The 27,059-nt window shown below is 31.8% G+C and overlaps 1 protein-coding gene across 1 annotated transcript; it reads right to left on the bottom strand.

Annotated features, from left to right (window-relative positions):
- Window positions 1–1,823: 1,823 nt before the first annotated feature.
- Window positions 1,824–26,603, bottom strand: LOC111711001 (uncharacterized). The gene is made up of 6 exons (XM_023485216.1): window positions 26,505–26,603; window positions 18,051–18,186; window positions 16,150–16,276; window positions 13,129–13,189; window positions 7,996–8,129; window positions 1,824–2,376 (listed from the first exon to the last, which is right to left on the bottom strand). Exons 1-6 carry the CDS (start codon window positions 26,596–26,598, stop codon window positions 1,963–1,965), a joined length of 966 nt encoding a protein of 321 aa, XP_023340984.1. The 5' UTR covers window positions 26,599–26,603; the 3' UTR covers window positions 1,824–1,962.
- Window positions 26,604–27,059: the final 456 nt, after the last annotated feature.

The following is a 27,059-nucleotide window of genomic DNA, read 5'->3' as shown; positions in this document are numbered from 1 at the left end:
TTAAAGTTTACAAATGTGGTTTCTCTGTAAAAGTGTCGCCGTATTGATCACTATGGTTTCTGTAGAAGTAAATATTTCAATTTACTGATTGAAGGATTCATAACTCTGATTGGATAATGAGATAGATATAAAGTAGAGGTTACCGCCATACTATTTCTATTGGTTCAGAATAGACAACAAACACATGACTGAACCCTGATTGGATCAGGCGCTAATGGACTCGGCATAGAGGAGTGTGATAAAGACAATAATTTACAGAATTTATCCCTTTCAAGATAAAAATAACAGGTTTACAGGGTATCATTGAAATTACAGGGTCACTAAAAAATACATTTACAGTTCTTTTCCCAAGTCACAGTGGTAGGCCAGGATTAAAAAGATTCTCCTCGGTTTAAATGTTTTGGAATTTGAATAAATTTACCCTTTAAACAAATCTGCGAGAACAGATTGTGCACGTTGTTAAAATAAATAGAAAATAGATTAGTTTATAACTATAAAAAAAGCGCGATGGGGACCGATAAAAACCCGAAGTTAAAAAAACATTATTTTTGTTTAAAAAAAAAAACAGTTTTTTTTATCGTGTACACTGCAGCAGTGTTCACGGTACAGCATTCTGCATTTGGTGGAATAGCCAAGAAAGAGTACTCCTTGTTTACAAAATCACTGTATAACAAAATTTATGTACATACATTATTTCTGCAGTACCATTTTCTCAGAGATTGTGTACAATGTACACATTTCTTAGATAAGACCAAGATTATGCAAAATATATAAATTATGCAAATTATCTGAAACTATGCAAAATAAAAAAGATAATTCTTTAACTTTTCATGTTTCAGACACGAAGTAACATGAGCTTTAGATTTATAGGCTTCACATAGATTTAGACTGCTCTGGAAATATGCATCAATTTCATGACTGGGTTGACTTCAAAGTGTAGCAACACCTTGGTCTTTGATTTCATTCTTATTTTCTAATCCCAATATCTTTGCAACCCAATGTTGTCAATGTCAAACTATGAAATATCTTAAAACAAATAATCCGAGTTTGACATATCAAAGGTTTACATCATCAGGTTGCAAAGATTGTTTGAACTAGAAAATTAGAGTTTGTGACAAAAACTTTAATCAGTTTTTGAATCAGTTCCTCATGTAGTATGTATTTATATTTACTCATGAATAATGCTTATGTATGTATGTATAATGTAAATGTATATGTATATGTATAACGTACAGTGGTAGGCAATTATATCAATACAATAAAGACGACTTTAAATTTTTATAATCCTTTTCTATAGGATATTGTTAGTCACCAAAGAAATTGTGCGTTTATTGGATACAGACTAACCAACAAACAAAATATGGCAGACGTATAAACCAAATTAGAATTAGATACATATGTATATAAATGTAAGATATATATATATTATATATATAAAATATATATATAGAATTAGATACATATGTATATAAATGTAAGATTTATATATTATATATATATGTTTCCCCAATACATGAAACCTTAACAACTATTGAGAACTGCCAGACAATTTCCTCCCCCTGCCTCAGCCAAATATATTCTACAGTAATATTATATATGTATTGTTTTATCATTAATATCCTTTATCTATATATCTTATACAATATATTCATATATATATTTAGGAATAATCCTTTTGGGAGATATGTTATTCTTAGTTTTACCATCCAACAATTTGATGTGACAGCTTATTTTTTTCTTATATTTTTTTACTTGACATCCTTACCAGTTACGTTTAACATGTCAGTTAAAAAACAATCCACGGAAGACACTTTTTTCTCCCATTTTTTCTTTTTTATTTAGAAAGATAATTATTGTTAATGTTTGTTGTGTTGGCTAGTTTTTTTCTTTTAATTACAATGCATATTACAAAGATAAAATAGATTTATTATTCTTGGGTGAAAAAAAAACGTTAAGATATCGTTAAACAAACATTTGAGTTAGCAAGATTAAAACTAGAGAACATGAAAGGTTGGGTTGATGAAGGAGAACGGAGAAGGAGGTGAGTGGAACCCCAAGGATAGGATTGGTTGGGAGAACTAGTCTTATCTCTCCTTCAACCCAATCCTCATACTTGGTTCCAATATTGGCTGAACACCGAACCATGATTGAGCGCTGCGGAGTCGAGGGCAAGGTTTCGTTTAGGTTGGGTTCAGGTAGGGGAGAGGAGGACAGGGATTGGGTTGGGTTAGGTTGGGGAAGAGGCGAGGAGGACAGGGATTGGGCTAGTTTGGGTTGAGGGATAGGAGAGGAGGGGAGGGATAGGGTTGAGGAGCACGAGTAGAGCAAGGCAACCTTCTCACAGGAACTCTTCCATGAGGCACCAATTCCCTCAGCCTAAAACAAAATCGTTTAAGAATCGCGACATTTTTAAAAATATCTTGAACTAATCAGTTTTCTCAGACTCAGACTAAATTTCCAAACCTGATATTTTTCCAACCTGAAGGTTTGAAACTTTATTATTTCAGAATTTGACTATTGGATCTAAAATAAGTCTAAAATATTAGAGGTTAAGGACATCAGGTTGCCAAATTATATTATGGATTAGAAAATTAGAGTTTATGGGGAGAAATTAGTTAGTTCCTTTAGGGCAAATCAGTTAAGTTTTAAACCTAGAACCCCTTGAAGAGAGGACAAACTGGGGCCTCATTAAGAAATAATTTGAAAGATAATTTCGTCAAAGTAATCTAATTAAGTATTTATTATTATAATTTCTAAGTATATTTATTAACTGTTGAAAGTAAACAAAGAGGTTTATGAACATTCGACATAGGTTCACGCCAAACGGAAGCATCGAACGACGAAATGTCACTTGAACGACCCCCTCTAAAATTAAAAAATATACTGAAGAGCACATTTTAGAGTTTTTTTTAATAAGNTAAGTATAACTGTGTTAGTTCAATATTATCTTATCCAATAGAACTCTAAACACGGTATATTGTATTGAGTGTTACAGTTTAATGAATTGTAAGCATAACTGTGTTATTTCTAGATTCTTTTATCCAATAGAACTCTAAACACCGAATATTGTATTGAGCTTGACAGTTGAATGAATTGAAAGTATAACTGTGTTATTTCTAGATTCTTTTATCCAATTGAACTCTAAACACTGTATTCTATTGAGTACACTTGAGAATATTCAGTTTTACCGTCATTATATCTATATTTAATATGATATTAACGTCATACTTAGATAAAGCAATGAAACTGAATACTCCACAATCCAATCTCTTTATCTTTGCAAACTGAAGGCGTAAACCCTATGATATTTCAAAAAACGAATTCTTCAAGATCAAAAAGTTTAAGTTTGAAAATATCAATGATTTTCAATAAATATATAAGGGTTAGACAATTAAAGTTTGTAGCAAGTATTTTCAATTTTGATGTTTAAAGTGTGTGTCTTCTAAAAAAATTATAATTAAGAATTTATTAAAATTGAAGAATAAGGGAATTGTTAAGAAATCTTATATTTAAGATGCATTATTTAGTATTTAGTATTTATTTTCAAACACAAAATACAAAATAATAATGTATGATAGTTCAGCTTAAAATAAAACACAAAAGAAAATTTATTATGAGCCAATTGAAAATATATTGGTAAAGGATTACAATTAGGCTAAAATTGTCATTGAAAAATGTGCTGTGTACACTGTACACTGAGACAGACATTTTTGAATGGAAAAAACGGGTTTATCTCATTCTTTCCATAAAAAAATCCTCATCTGTTTACTTAATTATATGTATAAACACTAGGCCTTTAGTGCCCTTCGCTCCCCCTTTCATATTTACAATTTTAGATTTCAACTGTTTCTTTGAAAGTGGCCATTTCTGAGTCCCCATAAAAAATTGGGCCCGTTTTGACGTTTATTGGATGCAAAGAAACAACCAAATAGACAGACAAGCAAAGTATATATAGGTTATCAGGACGCTTCGCGGCCCTTTTCCTGGAACTAATTTTAGCTTTTAACTGTTGCTCATTTTCAAATTTTGGCGGACTTTTCTTTTCAAATTGGCGCACTTTCAAAAAAAAATTCAACTATTTCCAAGAAATTATTTCAAATTTTGATGTTCCATAAACCTTCCTTGGGGTCATGTGGTGAGGTCCCACACAAAATTTGGGCCCGATCGGTTCAGCCGTTTTGATGTAATATTGGATACAAATGGACAGACAAACAAACAAATAGACTTTCCATTTTTGCTGACTTATGCAAATATAATGCATTTTCTCAAAAACTACTTAACCTATAAGCTGGACGAGCTGGACAGACAAGCAAAGTATGTATATATAGATAGATACAAGATAGATGAAATGCAAAACATACATAAAAATATTCTGTAATACACCTTTTTCAGCTCTTTGATCAAAATTTTGAGTCATTATTCCTTTTTAATAGATCTAAATTTTCTTCGTCCAATGAAAGATTGCGAAAATAACGAGTTAAAATAATAATTAAGGTAGTAAATCGTTTCAAATAAAAGTTTTCACTGTTGGCATTGAGTTAACCCTATCTCCGCTGGGGTACTTGAAAACCAGGATACGCTGGGGGGGGGGGGCCAATTTGCCCCCCCCCCCTAAATCCCATGTTTTATGTCCAAATATGACAAATGATACATCATTAGAAAGCTCTTGTGCTCTACTTTTAGAATCTGCAAAAAAAATTGCAAATTTGCGAAAATTGAATTTTTTATCGCAAAATCTAGTTTTATAGTAAAAATGTTTGCCAAAAAAAATTTGTCCAAAATATGACAAATTATACATTTTTGAAAAGCCCTTGACCATGCCATTTCAAATATGCAAAAATTTTTGCAAAATTTTAAATAACCTGATTTTTAATCAAGAAAAACTAAAAATGTGCAAATTTCCTTTGACAGGTTGTTTGCAAAAGATTTGCAATTTTTTTTTCGCAAAACTTGTGCAATCCGTTTCCTTATGTCATAGGCTTTCCAAAAAGCTAAATTTTATCAAAATCTGACAAGTGAAAGTGGGTCAAAACAAAGATTTAGTTTGCTACAGGCAACAGCAGTCATTCAGGCAGTGTGCCTGAGGACTCAGGCAGTTAGTATTAAAGCCCGGTTTTAGGCCTAAAGGGAGGGCTTTGGGTATGTAAGAAAAGTCAGAAAATTTCAACAGACTCAGACCAATACTTTTTGAGTTATGTAAAAAAAACTACAGGGGGGGGGTCAAATTGACCCCCCCCCCAGCGGGAATAGGGTTAAGGTTGAGATTAGCTTTATTAGAAATCAAAATGTTCGATCTGTAGGTCTCGAGAAGAAACAATGTGAACCTGCTCTTGGTTATGAAACATCATGTTTGATTAGATCATCGGGTCAAAATCTTAAAATAAAGAATGGGCGGTGGGATGATGGTGAAGGAATACTTTTTTTAATAATAGCAGGATCTAAGTCTGCTGCGTCAAATTAAAGATGTTGGTTGAAGTACTTATACACTGTAAAGTGTAGATGTTAAGAAATAAACCTTCAGCCCTCAAGTTCATCGTTAATTAAAGCAGGAGGTTCAAGGAGGTTCAAGGGATTAGACAGGGTTCGTAGATTTACGCAGTTAACATTTCTCGTAGATTTACAGTGCATGGTTTTACGACGGAGTTTAACCGATTTTAAACGACTACCCAGAGCAGTAAAATTTTAGAACCCAGAGAAATTTAGCTTTTTCTAGAGTTTTAAAGCTTTGTCAGAGTATTATAAGGTTTGAAAGTGATCCAAGTTTGTCAAAATTTATTTCTAATTTCGAGTTTTCGAACCTTGGACCCAGGCCCGTAGCTAGGAGTTTCTAAAGGGGTGGGGGGGGGGGGACTAATGTTATAAATAAAATAGTTTGATAATTAAGGTTAAAAAAATGTTGACCTGAAAACTCAATAAGGGTTTAAATTGATAAATGTAGATTTTTAACTGATCATTAATATAATAAAAGAATGGAAAGGGATAAGCTTCTCAAAATACGAAAAAATAATATAAACCCTATTATTTCACAAGACAGGATAGAAATAAAATCCTTAACACATAATATGTAACAAAAATTAGATTTTATGCCAATTTTTTCCCCTTTTTTTTCTTCTTTATTTTCATTTTCTTTTTTTATCTCAGAAAGTGTGCCACCCCCTGTGCCCCTGTGTCCCCCTAGCTACGGGCCTTATTGGACCTTATCAAAGTTCTCAGAATTTTGTTTCATAAGTTTAGAAGATTTACTGTCCGTCACAAATTTCTGGAGTTTAGGAGTACAAATTATTCATTTATTAAAGCTATCTTCACAGAAGCTGCTTATTGGGGGGGGGGGGGGGGAGAAAAAAGGAAGCCCTCCGCCTCCTTAAAACATTTGGGACACAACTTTCACCCCATATCCATGTCTTTTTATTTGTAAACTATAAGAGGTTGTTATGAACAATATTTCCCACATATAACTATATGACTACTATACTTATAGATAATCTTATTTTGCTTTCTATGAAACATCTCAGATTCTTTGAGAGCACCAAAAACAACCTGGAAAGGACTGTAAAGATGGACCTCAAAACAATACCTATATACCTAACTATGACTACCTCTGTTCTGCTGGATCATGATGGCATATAATATGGAAAAGAAAGGTGTGGAATGGGGGGTATAACAGCCCTAAGTTCATTGAATATATTTTTCAGTTTCTCCATCTTTATAAAACCGCAAATTTTTTTGTTTTTCCTCGAGAACATAGATTAATAACAATATAGACAGAACACTAGATGTTTCAAGATTTAGGAGTTTTTCGTTAACAATAACCATCCAAGACAGAGGCCCAAAGGAGTTACGCGGGAATATAATTCAACGCGTCATGAGTCCTTTGGGATTCTGCCTCAGGGTTATTGTGAACGAAAAACTCCTAAATCTTTAAAAGACAACATCTAGTGTTCTATCTGTATTGTTATTAATCTATGCTTGTGAAGTAGCTCTGCAGAGTTTTAATAAAAACAAGGTTCCAATAAAACTAGAATTGTTTAGCATAATATTAAACGATGAAGGGGGTAGCAGAATGTATGGGGGGGGGGGCTTATTTTATGTTTTTAGATTCCTTTAATAAAAATCTCTTCTAAGCAGAAAATATATTATAAAGGGGGAAAACAATGATGCCATTTTTGTCAAAATAATTTCAATGACATTTTCATGGAGGGTCCTGCAATGTTACTCACACGGTTAATGAAACCATGTGGAAGACGATGCCTGGCCGCGTTAAACTAGTTCCACAAGATTCAACAGAATGAGATAGAACGGATTTGGGGCATTAGTACTGATATCATCTCTACAGTCTACACGTGCGATATCGATATTGACTCTAGTTCTGAACCCTCTAGTAATAAGTTATAAGAAATATATATACTGGAAGTTATCTATGCGTTTTATTAGAGTCTGACTCACGTCCTCTATAACCAAATTTTATTTATCTATTTATTTATTTATTTATTTATTTATGTACACTTGAATGGGGAAATAGAATAAAATGATTGTATACTGTATGCAGTTTGTATATATAAACATAAACAAACCATAAGGTTTAGGAATAAAAAGGAATAATTCTGAGATAAGAGTTTTGCATTCTTTTTTATATTAAACCTTTTCAATTTTACACTCAAGTTTAAAGTAGTAATAAAGTAAAAAAGAATGTAAAACTATTTTTTTTTTATTTCTATGGAATACGAAGATTTTTTATGCGCTGATGGAACTCCGAGGGACACATATTCACAACCTGTCTACTCTATATCTGATATTTTATGTACTTTTTAATTTATAATTATCTGGATTAGAAAAATTAAATGGAACATTGATTGATTATTTGATCTAACATAATTTATAGTTTGAAATATCTCAGGTCTTCAATGATAGGTTGAAAATATAGAAAATATGTTCCGCACTTTTTAAGCTTGAATCAAATGTTGACCCGCATTTAATTTATAAATTTCCAGCTCTTACCAGTTGACCGTTAATCCTCCATGTAATGTTTGGTGGAGGTATCGCTGGAGGAGTCCAGCAGTTGATCTCTATCCTCTCTCCAGGATCATATTCTCGTTCTAATCCACTCATTCGCAAACTTCCGGTGGGACGCACTGCAACAAATATTTTTTAAATTCAAATTTTCTTATCCCTATATCTTTGCAACTTCATGGTGTAAACCTTTGATATTTTGAACTTTCATAGTATTAAAGATCTAAGGTCTAGGAAATTGGGTTGCAAAGATATAGGGATAAGAAAACTAGAGTTTGTGGCAAAGACAAAAAAAAAATATTTTAAAACTTTTTAATTTGATTTTTAAAGATATATCTATAAGAAAATATGCATTACATTTCTCAGTTATTTTTTCTCAGTTTTTTACCAGATTTTGCTACTGGCAGCTTTAAATATTCTCCTTAATAACAAGCCGGGTTAGCTGTTATTAAGTATCCGAACTCGTCGGAAAGACATTTATTCTTTCGATTGAATCTGGTTCTAGTGTAAGCATCAAGGGAGCTCAGAACAGTCAGGTTCTTATATCTCCAGTTTCTTGTGGCTGAACAGAACCCTGCACTGTGTGGAATAACATACATGGTGTCCCACATCAAATTAGACCGCGTCAATGGGTCTAAATTACGATTTGGGGGACAAATCAGAAAATTTAAGAAGAATTAATCATTTTAAAAAACTTAATAAGGCTAGAAGAATTTTTTTTGCAGAAAATGCTAGATTTTTAATGTATTATGTGTGTATTTTGGCGTTAAAGATTGAAGATAATCTAATATGATATGGGACGCCCAACTTGGAAAAAAAAAAATAATAGTGCAGAGAAGGGGGGGGGGGTTCTCTCTCTATCTCTTCCCCCTCCCTCTTACTTAAACAAGAGGGTAATAATCATAAATATGTCTAAACGTGCATTTTTCCCTGTTTACAGGAGATTAGAATGCGTAGATCTAAAAGAGAAGAACAGAAACAGATGTGTGATCAAATAAAAAGATGATTCAACAGTTGGAGAAAAAAACATTTCTCAGTTATTTAACTTATACATTTGAAAATTTTGTTCTCACAAAGTTTGAAAAATCAATGAAATACATTAATTAAAGAACTTTAATCCTTTTACAAAAACGAGAATCATTCTTATTGATTTAATGCCAAATAAATTAATTTGTATAGTTTAAGCTGCAGTATTATTGTTGAAACCAGTTCAACAAATAATTTATCAAGATTATCATTAGCGAGCTAATTGATAAAAGGATTGTTCCCTTGTTAGAATTGAGTCAATTTTAATCATGTTTTTGATTATTCAACATCCACTATTTCTTCGGTCAGTGTACTGCAGTGATCTGCAGTATACGCACTGGAAACTTAGTTTAGCGCAAAGTCTTTTGTTTATGGTGAGTTAAAATCCAGTTTATGGGGTTCTTATTTCGTTCCTTTCTGCTAGATTTACCCTCCAGAATTTCGTAGCTTTTTATGAAAAAATTGTTTTTTTTTGTTCAAAAGATTTATTTTGAGAAATTTATTCCCTAATATTCATAATAAAAGGTTTTTCTAATAAAAGGCTCTAATTTTGCAGGGAAAAAAACAAGTGCTTTTTGAGATTTCATTTTATTATGAACTAAAGGGCCCGGTGTTGCCCGTAAAAAAAGAAAAAAAAATTTTGATTAAAAAAAAAATTTGAATAAAATAAATTTTGAAATTTGTTGAACCTATGTCAACCCCGAGCTACTCATGAGTGTCCACAAAAAATTTCAGCCCATTCGGTCCAGCCGTATGGCCGGCCAGAGGGAACATTTAAATAATTGTTTTGTTTTATAAACTTTCAGTAATCACACTTTGTGAAGGTTTTTCTGTCTACGGACTGTATTTTATAAATCAATATTGACTGAAATTCAAACTCTGGGACTGACAAATTCCTATTCTGACGAAAACTATGAAGCTTAGATCCAAGGTAATAAGGCAAGGAAAGTTAATTGCTGTTGCGTATTCTCTACGTACATATTGAAACCAGTTCTCTCTGGGTGGTGTTTGTGAGCAAGATTAGATGCATCAGTGTTCCTCTAATATCCGAGGAGGATAAAAGCATTGAATTTTGAAAATTTTGATAATAGTTTCCTATGACCAGAATATTTCATTGATTTTTTATGTGAAAGGTGGATCCCATGGATGTCAGGCTGTGACATCCGTCTTGTGTTTACCTTACAGCCCAAAGACAGTACATTGCAGTACTAAAAATGCGTACACCTATGAATTAACTATCTTTACATTACAATTCTTTGCTTTGAACTAACAAATTCCTATCCTAGCGCAAACTATGGAACTTTAAACTAACAAATTCCTATCCTGGCGCAAACTATGGAACAATTTGAAATAATAAATTCCTATCCTGACGCAAAATTTGGATCTTTAAACTAACAAATTCCTATCCTGACGCAAATTATGGAACTTTGAACTATATCCTGACGCAAATTATCGAACTTTAAACTAATGAATTCATATCCTGGCGCAAATTATGGAACTTTCAACTAATAAATTCCTATCCTGACGCAAAATTTGGAACTTTTAACTAATAAATTCATATCCTGACGCAAATTATGAAACTTTAAACTAATAAATTCATATCCTGACGACAACTATGGAACTTTGAACTAACAAATTCCTATCCTGACGCAAACTATGGAACTTTAAACTAATAAATTCATATCCTGACGCAAATTATGGAACTTTAAACTAATAAATTCATATCCTGACGCAAATTATGAAACTTTAAACTAATAAATTCCTATCCTGACGACAACTATGGAACTTTAAACTAATAAATTTCTATCCTGACGCAAACTATGGAACTTTAAACTAATAAATTCCTATCCTGACGACAACTATGGAACTTTGAACTAACAAATTCCTATCCTGACGCAAACTATGGAGCTTTAAACTAATAAATCTAATTTACTGTAAAAGAAATTGAATTATTTTTTGCCACAAACTCTGATAGTCTAATCCATATCCTTACAACCCAATGTCGTATACCTTAGTTATTTTAAACTTTGATTTTTGTTATATCAAAGGTTTAAGCCATCATGTTACAAACATATTGGGATTAATTCAATAAATCTACATTTATTGAACCGGTTTCAATTGAGCACCGGCTTAAATCTTGAAATATAGAAAACAAATTTTAGGACGTGGCTTAAACTCTTCAAATTCGTCCTATTGAAATCTAAATGGAGATGTAGTTATAGAAAAATACAAAATATATTTGAATTGAAAATAAGAAGAAAGAAACCGAAAAGAATAAGATATATAAACTCATAGTTTTCCTGTGAGAATATGATAGATTTCCAATAAGCACTCTACTACAGTATAAACAATATATAATACGCTGAAATAGGTTTACTTCTTATGGGTTGAAAATATAAGATTTTCTTTTTGGTATGAAAGGAATTAAATTGACAAGATTTTGGTTGTCTTAAAGGATTTAAGATGCAAAACTTGAGGCTTTTAAAGGCCGCAAGATGGTAACCTCTTATCAAGCTCCGACACTGTTATTTCTTAGATAATTCAAGGTTTCATAAATTGTGTTAAAATGGGAATTTTTTAGTTCAAATTTCATATTTTGTGTCAGCATAGGAATTTATTAATTCAAAGTTTCATAGTTTTCGTCAGGACAGGAAATTGTTAGTTAAAAGTTCCATAATTTTCGTCAGGATAGGAATTTGTTAGTTAAAAGTTCCATAGTTTTCGTCAGAATTGGAATTTGTAAGTTCAAAATTCCATGGTTATAGTTTTAACTATCGACTTATACTCTCGATATGGGCTGGGATCCTAAAACACCAGCCATTCAATTTGTGACCATTTCTAACACTCAGTGTTAGAAATGGGCCAAGTGTTAGTTTTGGAACTAATGTCATCTGTAGTTGGTTTGAAAGGTTTTGAATTACTCAAAATGGAACCGAATCTTTTTTGATGCAGGTATGCTAATTGCTCAGCTGTGGATCCGTGCGTGAGATAGTCAAAATATGGGTATAGATAGTAAATAAATGATTCATGCAAATAGACTGTTAAGTACAATAGATGGCAACGTAGTATTTGTACACTCTCAGTACAGCTGTATTCTTACATCACAAGTGTCAACTCAGTTTTTGTGTCCGACAAAATTATTAGTAATAGTGATAATTTTAGAATAATGAGCTTATCTGACGGCGAAAAAGGTGCATTTTTTTGTGTTATTTATTTTCTGTTTTTACATTCTTTATTTAATCTTGAAAACCTTGATAATCTATTTGGATTCATGTGTATTTATATAATAACATTGATTTAATAATCTAGGCGCATTTAATCTGAGATTTTTATTCTTGACGTAGACCCAACACACTATTGATCTGCAGTACATTTCTTTTTATTATTATTATATGCATCATGGTATCTGTTATAAGCAGTGAACAATCATAATCAATTAATAAATAATGGTCTTACTATTCGTTGCGCTTATTTATTATGAAACCTGGGGGAAATTACCAATAAACCTATAGATTATCTTTCACCTTTAACCATTAATCCTTTAATATGTTGTATAATGTATAAATACCGATATTATAAATAAATATAATGATATCTTATCTTTATTTGTCAATATCGAATTAATTGAATTGCAACCCGGAGTGTCGTAGAACTTTGATATTCTGAACTATGAATTCTGTCAGACTAAATAATCTGAGGTTTACACCATCAGGTTCCAAAGATACAGGGATTAGGAAATTCAGTTACTTATCAGAAAGTAGACTTTATGAGTACATCATTTCCATCATTACTACAATATCTAAATATTTGTTCTATACCTATTAGGACTACCTCCCCCCTCCTCATCCTCCCTTCCCCCCCCCTCCAGTCCTACACCTAGCTGTCATACATGATATATTCTTTAATATGTCATGATTAGTGATTAGCGTCCTATCATTTATTCATTCCTCAACAATTCTTGCTTCAAAGTAAAAATTAATTTCAGTAGAATTAAAAATTTCTGTCATCTATACAAAATCAAGAATCGTAAACATTATATAAACATTCCGAGAATTCAAAATGTTTTATAAAATGAAAATGGCGGGAAAAACTTACCAAATACTTGTAAATGATCCTTCATCTCCTCTGTGTGGAACGGAGGTTTACTCTCTGTAACCTAGAGAAAAGCAAAGATTAAAGAAACTAAGTTTTTTCCACAAATTTTCTAATCCCTTTATATTTACAACCTAGTATTTGTACACTCTCAGTACAGCTGTATTCTGACGTCACAAGTGTCAACTCAGTTTTTGTGTCCGACAAAATTATTAGTAATAGTGATAATTTTAGAATAATGAGCTTATCTGACGGCGAAAAAGGTGCATTTTTTTCCACAAATTTTCTAATCCCTTTATATTTACAACCTGAAGGGGTAAACTTTTGATATTTCAAACTTAGATTATTATAGGAGCCAGAAAATAAGAGTTTGTGGCAAAAACTCAGTTTCTTTATGATAAAATCAAAATCAAATCAATGATAAAATCAAAGATAAAATCAAAGATGAAATCAAGGATAAAATCAAAATCAAATCAATGATGAAATTAAAAAAATAAAACGAAGGATAAAATCAAGGCTAAAATCAATAAAATAAAAATTAAAATCAAGGATAAATTAAAAATATAATAAAATATAAAACGAAGTATAAAGTCAAGGATAAAATCAATAATAAAATCAAGGACAAAACTAGAAATAAGATAAAAAGTCAAGGATAAAATCAAAAATAACTCAAAATTTAAATAAATATTAAAATCGAAAATAAATGAAAAATAATTCATAAAAAATTCCCTTTTCTATTTCAAGAAAAAGAAATCAGCCTGATTATTTAGTTCAATCATGCATTGCTTTCTTTTCAAGCTTCGAGTTGAAAATAAACAATATATTTTGTTTAGCTGTAAAGGGACTGTTCAGATATCTAGATTATGGCGGAATTATCAAACAGAGAATTTATGACACCTTAGGTTTCATAGATACTTATGTTAATCGGAAGAGATATAGAGCAATATTTATAGATAATTTTCTATATTATTTATTTATAAATTCTATTTTTTACTTTCCATTTAGCGAGGAACAAAAACTGTAAAAAATTCTTTTTTGTCTTAAAATTGTCAATTTTTAATGGTGGTTTCTTTATTAAAGCGATTTGCGGATAAATACGATATTTAGGAGGAATAAAATGATCAGAATTCAACACGTTTTAATAGATAGAAAGGTGTAAAAGGTACCCTTGTGAATCAAGTGTGCAGCTGTTTAATTGAGATTACGTTGACAATCTCTTTAGTTAGATTTGTTTGATAATAATAGTTGATAGTAAAACGTAAAATCTGCCATTTTATCCGATTAAAAGAATTATTCAGGGGGGTTTGATCTTAGCTACCTGTCCGTGTGTATTAGCCCAAGTGTATACTTCGGAAAGTTTACTGATAAAGGATATGAAGAGAATATGGCCTATTCTATATAGTACAAACATCAAATATGCAGTACGCTTTCGAAGTAAAAGTCATAGATAAATAAATAAACATAGATAGCTTATGTATACGCAAAATCACCAAGAATTGTACAGTCCGCGAACTCAAACTTCTAGGGGTCAAAGTGTTTTAATGGATTTCATAATTATTAAACCACTCAGGAGTGAATTTTATTTTGAGAATATCAATATATCATATTGACGAGAACTGAAGAAGGACATGAGAAGGACTAAACTAACTTAAATTTCTCTAAACAGAACTCATGTACACCACAAGTACTCAATGACATAAGAACAGCCAATGTTCACAACCGACCTAGTTAATCAATATAATAGGAATATCTTTAAAACATCTCTGTACATTTATATCTTTCAAAATGAAAAATGTCGTCTTAAGTGCAATCTATCTTTATCTATGGTAAAAGTGTATGGGGAGGTTTTATATCTTGAATTTTACTCAGTTTTCTCAGAACCGTTTATTAATGATGAAATATTGCTCTGTAAAGAGTGTAATATTACGTCTTTCTGTGAAAATGTATTTCTGCATACGAGAAAGGTGTAGTGGATCTCAATAGTTAATGGTAAAAAATTCTCCTAACTCAATATTTTTAGAAATCACCCCCGAGTACTGTATTATACAGATTGACCTTTGGAAGTGGAGTACATGGCCTGTACAATTTATTCATAGTTAAACCTTTCAAATATTCTAGATATTTGTGAGTGGGAGGAAAGTTCGCAGAAGTTTTATTTAATATTTTTACAATTTTTAGAAGTTAGAAATAAAAACGGACTGTTTAAGAAGTTTATTTGATAAGGGTTAACATCTTTTGTTTTAAACTTTTAAAAATCCTAATACATTCTTCTCTAAAATTCTTCTCTAAAATGCTTTCTAAATTCTAATCTACCTTAGAAATAAATATTTACTTTACCCTGCTTTCATATTCCGCTTTATTTTTGTGACTACTGTAGAAAGAACCGATAAAATTTGTAGTTTAATAAATTATAAAATTGAAGGTGAATCTTTTTCTAGAATCAATCATTTACACATTATACTTATTCAAATCAATCCATCCAACCAAATCCATTCATCTGCACTAGTCCAGATCATTCTGGGGACCACTATACCTGACATCATGCTTTATTCGCTTAACATCCAATGACTTGTCCTATCCTCTACCTGAAATGCATATGTTCCAGAGTCATATCATGTATTAATTCACTCTTATCCTCTACCTGAAATGCATATGTTCCAGAGACATGTATTAATTCACTCTTATCCTCTACCTGACATGCATTTGTTCAAGAGGAATGTATTATTTCGCTCTTATTCTATTACTGACATGCCTATGTTCCTGAGATATGTATTAATTCACTTCTATTCTGTTACTGACGTGCATATGTTCCAGAGACATGTCTTAATTGACTCTTATCCTCTACCTGACATGCATATGTTCCAGAGACATGTTCCAGAGACATATCTTAATTCACTCTTATTCTCTACCTGACATGCATATGTTCCAGAGACATGTTCCAGAGACATATCTTAATTCACTCTTATTCTCTACCTGACATGCATATGTTCCAGAGACCTGTCATAATTCACTCTTATCCTCTACCTGACATGCATATGTTCCAGAAACTTGTGTAGAAAGGTTCTCAAGAACTAGCTGATGTGTTCCTGTTCTAGGGAACCCGGAGCTAGGCAAGCTTATCTCTAGACCAGGAACAGGGAACCTTACAACCCTGAGAAAAAATAAAAGTTTAACTAAAAGGCCAAACATAAGTCTCTTCTGAATTGACGAGTAAAACTAAACTCAAAGAAATTAATAAAAAAATAATGTTTAGATGAATACGGATTTCGGAGTGTTTAAAGTTTTAGATTTTGTTGGTAGCCAAATATGTCAAGAGTGGACACTGATGAAATCCCAACCAAATTTAATTTCAGATCTGCACGTCAGGAAATCTACCAGTTCTATAGGTCGTATTCATTTCTCCATTATAAAGATAAACAGTAATCATGCACACACCCCCCCCCCCTCCTCCGTCTCCTGAGAACTTAGTTATGACGTCGTAGAATTCAAAAGGATGAAATATTTGTAACAATAAATGCAAAATTATTCTTATCAACATGTTTAGAGAATATTTAGAATCCTGAAATATGAAAAATATTCAAGGATTATAAAAAAGGAATTGAAAGAATTTTTAAAAACGAAAAGGATTAAAAAGGTTTAGAACCGAATTTCTGACGTAGAATTTCTATGTCGGAAATTAGATTTCCCCCTAACCCATCACTATCTTAATTAATGTTGTTTTAAACTCTTTTTTTGCTCCCCAGGTTTCGTAAAAAAAATCTAAAACCCAATACAAGCATGTTACTAGAAGTAAAAAAAATGGCGGTAATTTTATTACAAATACTTTACAAAGAAGTTCAAGGAATTTCCTTTTACCAAGGGTTCCCAAGATCAAGGTTCGCTACGCTTGATGTTTTTTACGCAAAATTGGTATTGGGAATTTCCCAAAGAAAAATCTAACTTGGGTTTGTACTAAACATTATATAAAACAAGAATGCAAAAAATTTAAAATGTAGAATTTATTCTTATATTCTGAATTATTCACCCCAACTGAATTTAGTTTCAAATTTTATCAAACAAATAAACAAATTGAATATTTATGAACTTCACTTGCATTACCAAAGTTTGCAGCACATACAGAGAGAACCAGAAAGGTCTGGAATAGGAAGACGACATTTTTTAGAGCTTTTTAGACAATTTAATGAATATGAGACACAGGCATTTAATTCTCTTTAAATATTTTGTTAATTATCTTTAAATACTTTGTTAATTATCTTTAAATTCTACACAGAAGGGAAAGAGGGATGAGGGTTGCATTGCTGACTATTGAAATTTACAAATTTTATTATTTTTATTGTTAGACCAATTCTTTAATGCTATTTACAAGCTGGAATTTTGCAGATCATGGCAATTCCTAAGAAATCTGATTTCTTTCAAAATGTTTGACAGAAAAGAAGGACTGATGTTTATTGATGTTGTGGAGTTGATGGATGTTTATTGATGTTGTGGAGTTGATGGATGTTTATTGATGTTGTGTAGTTGTCGGGCACAAATTATCTCATTATATTCCTGTACTTACTTAACTTGTGAAATCTACAAAACTGTGGTATAAGAAGACGACATTCAAGCAATCTTATGTTAATTTATGTTATTACTAGCTTGGGAACCCAGTGTTGCCCGGGGAACTAATAGTTATTCCCGCCGTTTACCCGCACTTGGTCGTAAATTACTATTTTAGTTTTTTTCCCCTATAAAAGTCGACCCACTGAACTTCTCAGAAGCTAATCTCAAGCTAAGAACATTCCCTTGATTCTCCAGACTTCCCCAATCAAAATTTGAGACAAATCCTTTAAGGGGTTTCTGAGTTATGATCGGACAAACAGACAGAGTTTACAATTTTATATGAATATAAAACATCATAAAAGATCAATACTTCAATATGTCACCTATAATCAATAAGACCCGGAACAATTCTGTAGATCTCCGTTCTGTTTAGAAACCATTTCACACTGTCCACAAACTCAGACTCTCCCAGGATATAGGAGCAGCTTAGAACAGCCTTCCCTCCCTCTTCAACCAAATCTTAAAATAAAATGTTACATGAAATACGATTTAATGCTCCATCATACACTAAATGATATCAAGAATTAAGATGGGAGATGAAATATAAGAGTACTGCCTCCCCACCCCTCCTCGACTAAAAATCAAGAATTGAGATTAGAGTTGAAATACAATAGAATTGTCTTCCCTCCCTCCTGGACTAAATAATATCAAGAATTAAGATGGGAGATGAAATATAAGAGAACTGCCTCCCCACCCCTTCTCTACTAAATAAAATCAAGAATTAAGATGGAAGATGAAATACAACAGAACTGCCTCCCCACCCCTCCTCTACTAAATCTAATTAAGAATAAAGATGGGAGATGAAATATAAGAGAACTGCCTCCCCCCCCCTCCTCTACTAAATCAAATTAAGAGTTAAGATGGAAGCTGAAATACAACAGAAATACCTTCCCTCCCTCCTCGACTAAATCTAATTAAGAATCAAGATGGCAGATGAAATATAACAGAACGGCCTTCCCTCCCGTTTCGACTAAGTCTCATTAAGAATTAAGATGGCATGTGAAATACAACAGAACCGCCTTCCCTCCCTCCTCTACTAAATCTAATTAAGAATGAAGGAAGATGGCAGATGAAATACAACAGAACAGACTGCCTTTTCTCAGCTTTCGAAGAAAATAAGAAACACAGGAATATTATTAGGTTTTATTTTTAGATCTTAAAATTTGCTTTCTTATGTTTTTTTGGTTTTCCAAATCGGCGAATATTTGAAAGGACACAAAAAACCTCAAAGTTCTTTAGAAAAATATTCGTCAATAAACTCTGGAGTACTAGTTTTTTTTAAAGAAAGATGTAAAGGTTTTTTAAAGGATAGCACCGAAAATTTTTTAAAAAATAAGCGACGTTCTGGTGTCCGGGCCTGGTGAGAGGAAGCTTTACAGTTTTCAATTCCTAAAAATACCTATAAGAGCTCTTCAAAATTTAGAAAAAATATGACAATTTCCAATGAAATCCGGACCCTCCTGACCATTAAACAAACTAGGTAGTTTTAATATTTTCACAACAAAAATATCTATATTTGAAAATGTTTTTTGGCGCATTTATAATTGTTTGGAAACGAAAAAAATAGATCTTGCAAACCTGTAGGGAGATGGTTTTTTTTGAGTTTTAATATTATTCAATTCCACAATTTTAGAAACATATAAAGATGCATATTAACTTGAGTGCTTTCAAGAGATGTATTTAAAATTCATTTAAGTATATTTGATTTGATTCTATTCGGGTCAGCGAGTCCAGTTGTTTAAACATATTTTTTATCAGACGTTGAGATACAGTATATATGATCTTTAGGAAATGTAACATATATGCCTACTACAAATCCACCAAGACATTATCAGAAATCCATGGTTGGAAACTGGCAGCAAAATTTAAAGAAAGAAAAAGAACGAGTTAAAAATGTCCACATTGGATATTCAGATTGAGCGATCAGGATTAAAGATATCGAATTCTAAAGTCTTCAGCTCAGAGCTAAAAACTTTAAAACTGTGGATCTCAAGATCAATGCTTGATCATCTTCTTTTTTTGTTAATCTTAAGAATAATTTAATCTTACAGTAATATCCAGGAAAGTATCTAAAATGCAACCAATGAGAGTGTTGGATGTAGAAACCGATCAGCAAATCAGAAGCCGAGAAATTTAAAAATCTTACTTTTGCAGCTTTACGCTTTAGGAACCCGAATTTTATTTTTGGATTCTTTAGATAGAGGTCGAAACCTTTGTATAGTTAATCCCTTCAGAGAGCTTTAATCCGTATCTTTTGGTGATCCAACGGATTAATTCCACCTGTATATCTCTAAAGGGAAAAGGACTAAATTCATAAGTTTCCAATGTGGATATTCTTTTCCGACTTCGGACAACATTATACATTCGAAATTCAACTTTTAAATTTATTGTGACTTCCCGTCTCTAACGAGACATCCAGGATTCTTTTGATGTTAAAAAGTTTTAAATCTATAATATATCTCAGGGTTTGAAGGGAGATAGTATACTCCTGGGAGATATTAAGGTTTCTTAACCTGATCAATATTCTGAATATTTTATCCATTTTCACCAAAATTTTGCAATATGTTCTTGCATGATATTTTCCTGCATACAAGTATTCAATCAAGCAGTGGAGTTATGCACTTTAAATTAAAGGTTTCTTGTTTTAAATGAAAATTTTAAATTCTTTTCGAGTGATGCAGGGGGGGAGGGGGGGGATGATTAATTACCGTATCCCTGTTTTTTTAATTCAAAAATTTAAAATATATGAGAAATCTTCCTCTACGGTTGAACCTATTCTATTCTATTTCTCTACAGTTGAACCTATTCTATTCTATTTCTCTACAGTTGAACCTATTCTATTCTATTTCTCTACAGTTGAACCTATTCTATTCTATTTCTCCACAGTTTAACCTATTCTATTCTATTTCTCTACGGTTGAACCTATTCTATTCCATTTCTCTACAGTTGAACCTATTTCATTATATTTCTGTATATGTTTGAATCAATTCTAATCTATTTCTTTATGATAAGCCCTATTCTATTCTATCTCTGCATGGCTAAAACTATTATATTGTATCCCTGTATGTTTAAACCTATTCTATTCTATCCCTGTATGTTTAAACCTATTCTATTCTATCCCTGTATGGTTAAACCTATTCTTTTCTATCCCTGCATGGTTAAACCTATTCTATTCTATCCCTGTATAGTTAAACCTATTCTATTTTATCCCTGTATGGTTAAACCTATTCTATTCTATCCCTGCATGGCTAAAACTATTATATTGTATTCCTGTATGGTCAAACCTATTCTATTCTATCCCTGTATGCTTAAACATATTCTATTCTATCCCTGCATGGTTAAACCTATTCTATTCTATCCCTGTATGGTTGAATATATTCTATTCTATCCCTGTATGCTTAAACATATTCTATTCTATCCCTGCATGGTTAAACCTATTCTATTCTATCCCTGCATGGCTAAAACTATTATATTCTATTCCTGTATGGTTAAACCTATTCTATTCTATCCCTGTATGCTTAAACATATTCTATTCTATCCCTGCATGGTTAAACCTATTCTATTCTATCCCTGTATGCTTAAACCTATTCAATTCTATCCCTGTATGTCTGAACCTATTCTATTCTATCCCTGTGTGGTTAAACCTATTCTATTCTATCCCTGCATGTCTGAACCTATTCTGTTCTTTCCCTGTGTGGTTAAACCTATTCTATTCTATCCCTGTATGCTTAAACCTATTCTATTCTATTCCTGTATGCTTAAACCTATTCTATTCTATCCCTGTATGCTTAAACATATTCTATTCTATCCCTGTATGGTTAAACCTATTCTATTCTATCCCTGCATGTCTGAACCTATTCTGTTCTATCCTGTGTGGTTAAACCTATTCTATTCTATCCCTGCATGTCTGAACCTATTCTATTCTATTCCTGTATGGTTAAACCTATTCTATTCTATCCCTGTATGCTTAAACATATTCTATTCTATCCCTGTATGGTTAAACCTATTCTATTCTATCCCTGTATGGTTAAACCTATTCTATTTTATCCCTGCATGGCTAAAACATATTCTATTTTATCCCTGTATGGTCAAACCTATTCTATTCTATCCCTGTATGCTTAAACATATTCTATTCTATCCCTGTATAGTTAAAACCTATTCAATTCTATCCCTGCATAGCATGATTCTATCCCTGTATGGTTAAGTCTATTCTATTCTATCCCTGTATAGTTAAAACCTATTCTATTCTATCCTTGTATGCTTAAACCTATTCTGTTCTATCCCTGTATGGTTAAACCTATTCTGTTCTATCCCTGCATGATGTCTGAACCTATTCTATTCTATTCCTGTAATGTTAAACCTATTCTGTTCTAGTTAAACCTATTCTATTGTATCCCTGCATGGTTAAACCTATTTTACTATCAGACTGAAGTTTAAAAAAGAAAAGTTTAAAGAAAAGTTAAAGTTTTCTTCTTATATTAGTTTAGTATAAATTAGAATATACATTTCCCATGACAGACCAGCCCGTCAGCATAGAAACTAGAAACCCTACTTTATAAATTAACTCTACTTTATAAATTAATCTTACAAAGTTTCTTTTGGACTTTCGAGTCTAATATTTATCATCAAATAGAGAGAAAAGTTGGCCATATAGCTCTTTTTGAACTCAACAAAAATAAGAATAATCCGAATATTGAAATATTATCCAGAAAACTGAAGTAAGCTTGAATGTAACATTTAAAAAAAGCTTAGGTTTTTTCACGAGAAGATTTGTTATATCAATGCTTAATGACTTACAAGGGTAAAATTTTATTTATTATCTTTGGGTTTTAAACCAAATTCTCCGCTAGCACTTTAGGATTTCTTCATCAAAAATGAACAGTAAAAAAATGAAGATACAAATCATTCTTTATAAAAAGGTTAAAACGTCGTGGAAGAAGGCGTTTATTCTCTGTGTTTAACTAAAATATCTTTTAAATAAAAGGATTAACACAACTTTTTTTCTGACAGGTAGGATGGGACGGAGAAGAATTATTAAGGTTTTTACTCCGGGACTAGGTTCAGTAAATCATCCTTGTTTATTAGGAAGGACTCGGAGGGACTATGCTGTATTTAATGACACTTCAGATAGAGATGGGTTTTGTTTTTTTGGTTCGATTTAAAGCATTTAAAGGGAAAGACCGGCTATTTAAGGTAGTTGAAATGAGTATGCAGTGTTGTGGACAAATTCCTTAGGATTCATTTGAGACATCTAAAACTTTTTTAAGATCTGTAAATCCTTAGTTTGAGCGCAAAGTTGACGTTCAAAATCGTACTTTTGGGCGGAAACGTTTTCAGAATTGTTTTTATTTTAATTATTAAATAACGACGACAAAAAATGTAAACAAAATTCTACAGTAAACTAATTAGTTGTTTAGGAACAGGTTGAGAAATGAAAATTAATCTTATCAACGTAAATAAGTAATCTTATTCAATTATAAGTTTAAATTTTTCCATTATTCTAGTTTCTCATTATTAACAAAGATTGTCTGCAGATTTTCTGAAATTATTATTGAAAAGACGACATTTGAAGAATTTATAGAAATCTACCAATAAATTTATAGAAAATAAGAAATTCAATATAATGATAAAACGAAATAATTGATTCTAGTATTGATTTATTGACAGATTTCTTTTGAGAAATATGTTCCTAACCATCTTATTAGTTTACTGTATAATGTTTACTTTATTTTTCGTCGTCGTTATTTAACAATTTAAAAAACCGATTCTGACTACGTACCCACCCAAAGTCATGATTTTGAACGTCGACTATTCACTCAAACTCAGTAATTATACATCGTGAAAAAAATTTAATATGTCTCAAATGAATCTTAAAGAATTTTTCCACAACACTGCATACTCAGTTTAACTACCATATATAGCCGGTCTGCCCCTTTAAGGATTTTTTTATAGGCATTACAAGATTCTGAGATCCTTATAAAATATCAAAACATTTTTTCAAAACGAGTAAAAAATCATTTCGACGAATGGTGTTTGAAAACTGGTTCTAATAAATATCATCATGGAGAGGTACAAAGGAATAATTCTTTGGCACAAACTTAATTTTAAATCCCTATATATTAGCAATCTGATGATGTAAACCTTTGATATCTCAAATCTCAATTTCTTTCGTCCAATGTAACAAATTAAACTATAAAAATGTTGTTATCTGATAAAAATCTCAAATTTATTGAAGTAAAACTATGAATTTTAAATATCGGAATTAGTTGAGAAATCCAACTCTAAATTCAAAAGTTTAGAGCTAAGATTTCAACACATTAGAAACTTCTCACTATAGTTTTTGTAGAAGTAAATATTTCATTTACTGATAGCGCCGATAGAAGGATTCATATCTCTAATTAGATGATGAAATAGATAGAAAGATAGATGTTACCGCCATACGTTTTATATTGGTTCAGAATAGACAACAAACACATGACTGAACCCTGATTGGATCAGGCGCTAATGGACACGGCATACAGGAGTGTTCTGGAAGAAAAAGAGTTTTTTATTATTTTGTTTTTGTATTATTCTGTTTTTTTATTATTTGTTGTAAATATTTTCAAAGTGAAAATCAAAAATAAAGTTTTAGTTTCACCAAGTTTAATTTCGTTTAGACGTAATTGTACTGCATCGTGATTCAAAGTTTGACTAAAGTTAATATATCCCGGCTATAGAACAATTAATATTAAATCCACGGATCGCAAAGTGTTAACAATCTATATTTATATTGGATTGTTTGTCTGTTGTTTTCAACAAACGTCAAAGCGGCTGAACTTATCGGGCTCCATTTTTTGTGGAAACTCACAAAACGCCAGAAAAAAGTTTATGGCCGGTCAAAGCTGAAAATTTTCCCAGGAAAAATTTGACAATTTTTAAATATGTTTTTTGGATCTAGATAAAGCTCAAACAATAGAAAAGTAATGGAATATTCTAGAATTTATTTAGACAACGGCCAGCCTTTATCCCGTCCTAGGATGATATGTTCAGATGTCAGACTGCTAGATCCCAAAAAAAACTACGGGGAGGGGGGCGCCAAATCCATCTCCCAGCCTTTTAGAGTTAAAGGTCGAAAAAGGGTAAAAACCGTTCTTTAAACATAGACAATACTTCGTTTAAACATAGACAATACTTCGTTTGAACATAGACAATACTTCGTTTAAAGAAGTTAGTCCAACAACTTTATTAAAAAGCCGTTTAGCCAACATGTATAATCCATTGAATCCACTTTGTTTAATGAATGAATGAATTAGATGCAGAAATGTTGTTATTCAATTAATATTTCTCGAGAAACTTGTTAATTAAGTATATAACACCCTTCCCTTGGTTTTCAACTTATTCTGTAATTAACTTTTTTTTATTAAATTTCGTGTCAACTTTCCATAGAGAATAGAATATATAGAGAAAAATTTACTCGAAAAAAATGTAAAACGGCCATTTTGTTGTACTGTTTCCATTCTGCAGGTGTACTTCACATATTTATGCTATATAACCTGTTGGGCCCTGGAATATCATTTTATAGAAAATCTAAAATTATTGTTAAAAGAAAACCAAATTATGAAATAGGCTGGTTTCATAATTGACCAATGATCATTTCACATAGACTCTATGCCTTCCACTTTACAAACGATGATTTTCCGTTATAACAAATCAAATGATGTTTTTATTCACCTAATTCATTATAAAGTTTATTTGACAGCTTTAAAAATTTCGAAATTGAAATGAATAGTCTAGGGAACATACTGTATTAATGTACTCTACTGCATATAATTTGTGAACATTTACATGATTTGTACACTTTGAACTCCCTTTCAGGCTCAAAGGGACTGAAAAAATTCATACCGAGAGATTCTTTTAATTCCTCTCTATATATTCTATTCTCTATGCAACTTTCCCACTCAACCTAACTTCACAGGTTTAATTTTAGTTTTGTTTTGTTTAATACAGTCTACAGTCTACAGTCTACAGTCTACAGTCTACAGTCTACAGTCTACAGTCTACAGTCTACAGTCTACAATCTACAGTCTACAGTTAGTAATATGTGCACTAACAGCTACAGGTTACCCTACGAAACATGGCAGCAGCTAGACTACTGAAGGTCGTCTTTGATTTTGGATTTTTTTGTGACATTCTGTCATCAACTTACTTAAACATATATTTTTCTTCTTCTTTATCCTGGTTTTTGTGATCTGTCTTTATTGTGCTGTAAATATTACCGGACAGAGATTCAGAATTTTGTTCAGATTTCAATTTTGTTAAATAAGCCAAAGTTGTCGAAATCTGAACCAAATTTGTCAGCTCTCCGCAAATATTGAGAGCACACCAAAGCAACCCACATTTTGGAAATACCAAGACTAAGGATATTTTGTGACTATTCATTCTAGAATTTTATTTCTAACATTTGCTTTACGAATAAATGCCGTAAATTATTTCATAGATCAAAGACGACCTTTAAGTCGTCTTGTTACTCTCAGATTTCGTAGGACACCCTATATAGCCAGAGCCTATAACTGGGTATCAGTATGAAACCACCAGGAAACAGGGTTGTTTCATGAATGGTGTAAATCTAATAGGTCACTTTTGTAGAAATCAATATTTTTGTAAAAAGAATATTTTCTATGTGATTACTAATTCAAGTTGTCTTATTAAATATAAATTTGATATCAATGTTTACAATTTTGAAAATTGATAATTTTGAAATGTGGTTTCTCTACGTAGAGTGACTTGCGCATTTCTACCTGGAACCTGGATCCTAACCAGCTTTAGAGAATCTAGTACTGGAGCTAGAGATACAATCCAGATACAAATCCAGAAACTCGTCCCACTTCTCATTCTAATCTGAAACAGAGATAAAAGAGTACAGAGATCAATTAAAGGCTAGAATATGCGATATTTTCTACAACAAGTTTCATTTTGTACAACTAGAGTACGCGACCAATAAGCAGACGTGTACGTTTATATTGAGAGATATTTAAGGATTCTTTGAACACGAAATACAAAAACTAAACAAATAGACTAAATTCTAAAATTTTATTTTTTATGTTAAACGATGTTAGTGTAGTATTTCTTTAAAGATTGTAAAACTTAACCTCGAATGAGTATCATTGGCATCAAGTGGTGGTTAGATGGCAGTCAAAAGAATAGCATGTCGTGCCAGTACGACTATAGGCCTTCCTAGCCCAGCCTGTGAAAGCTGATTTGCAGTCTGTATATATTCAGTCTGTCATCTGGGAATCTATATAAGTCCTAGGACAAAATGAAACTGAAAATAAAGTCAGCTGAGTTTTAGATTC

This window comes from Eurytemora carolleeae, unplaced genomic scaffold, assembly GCF_000591075.1.
Source record: "Eurytemora carolleeae unplaced genomic scaffold, Eaff_2.0 scaffold610, whole genome shotgun sequence".
In the NCBI taxonomy this organism is placed as follows: Eukaryota; Metazoa; Arthropoda; class Copepoda; order Calanoida; family Temoridae; genus Eurytemora; species Eurytemora carolleeae.
Note: the sequence above shows the minus strand (reverse complement) of the source record. Positions and strands in the feature narration are given on the sequence as shown.

What these genes read in the sequence shown, in the direction of transcription:
- LOC111711001 (XM_023485216.1), bottom strand. Translation starts at nt 26,598, where the DNA reads ATGAGAAGTGGGACGAGTTTCTGGATTTGTATCTGGATTGTATCTCTA. An exon ending in GGTTAGGATCCAGGTTCCAG is followed by an intron (nt 18,187 to 26,504) that starts GTAGAAATGCGC and finishes TTTTATTTTAAG; the next exon opens with ATTTGGTTGAAGAGGGAGGG. An exon ending in CCGGGTCTTATTGATTATAG is followed by an intron (nt 16,277 to 18,050) that starts GTGACATATTGA and finishes ATTTTTTCTCAG; the next exon opens with GGTTGTAAGGTTCCCTGTTC.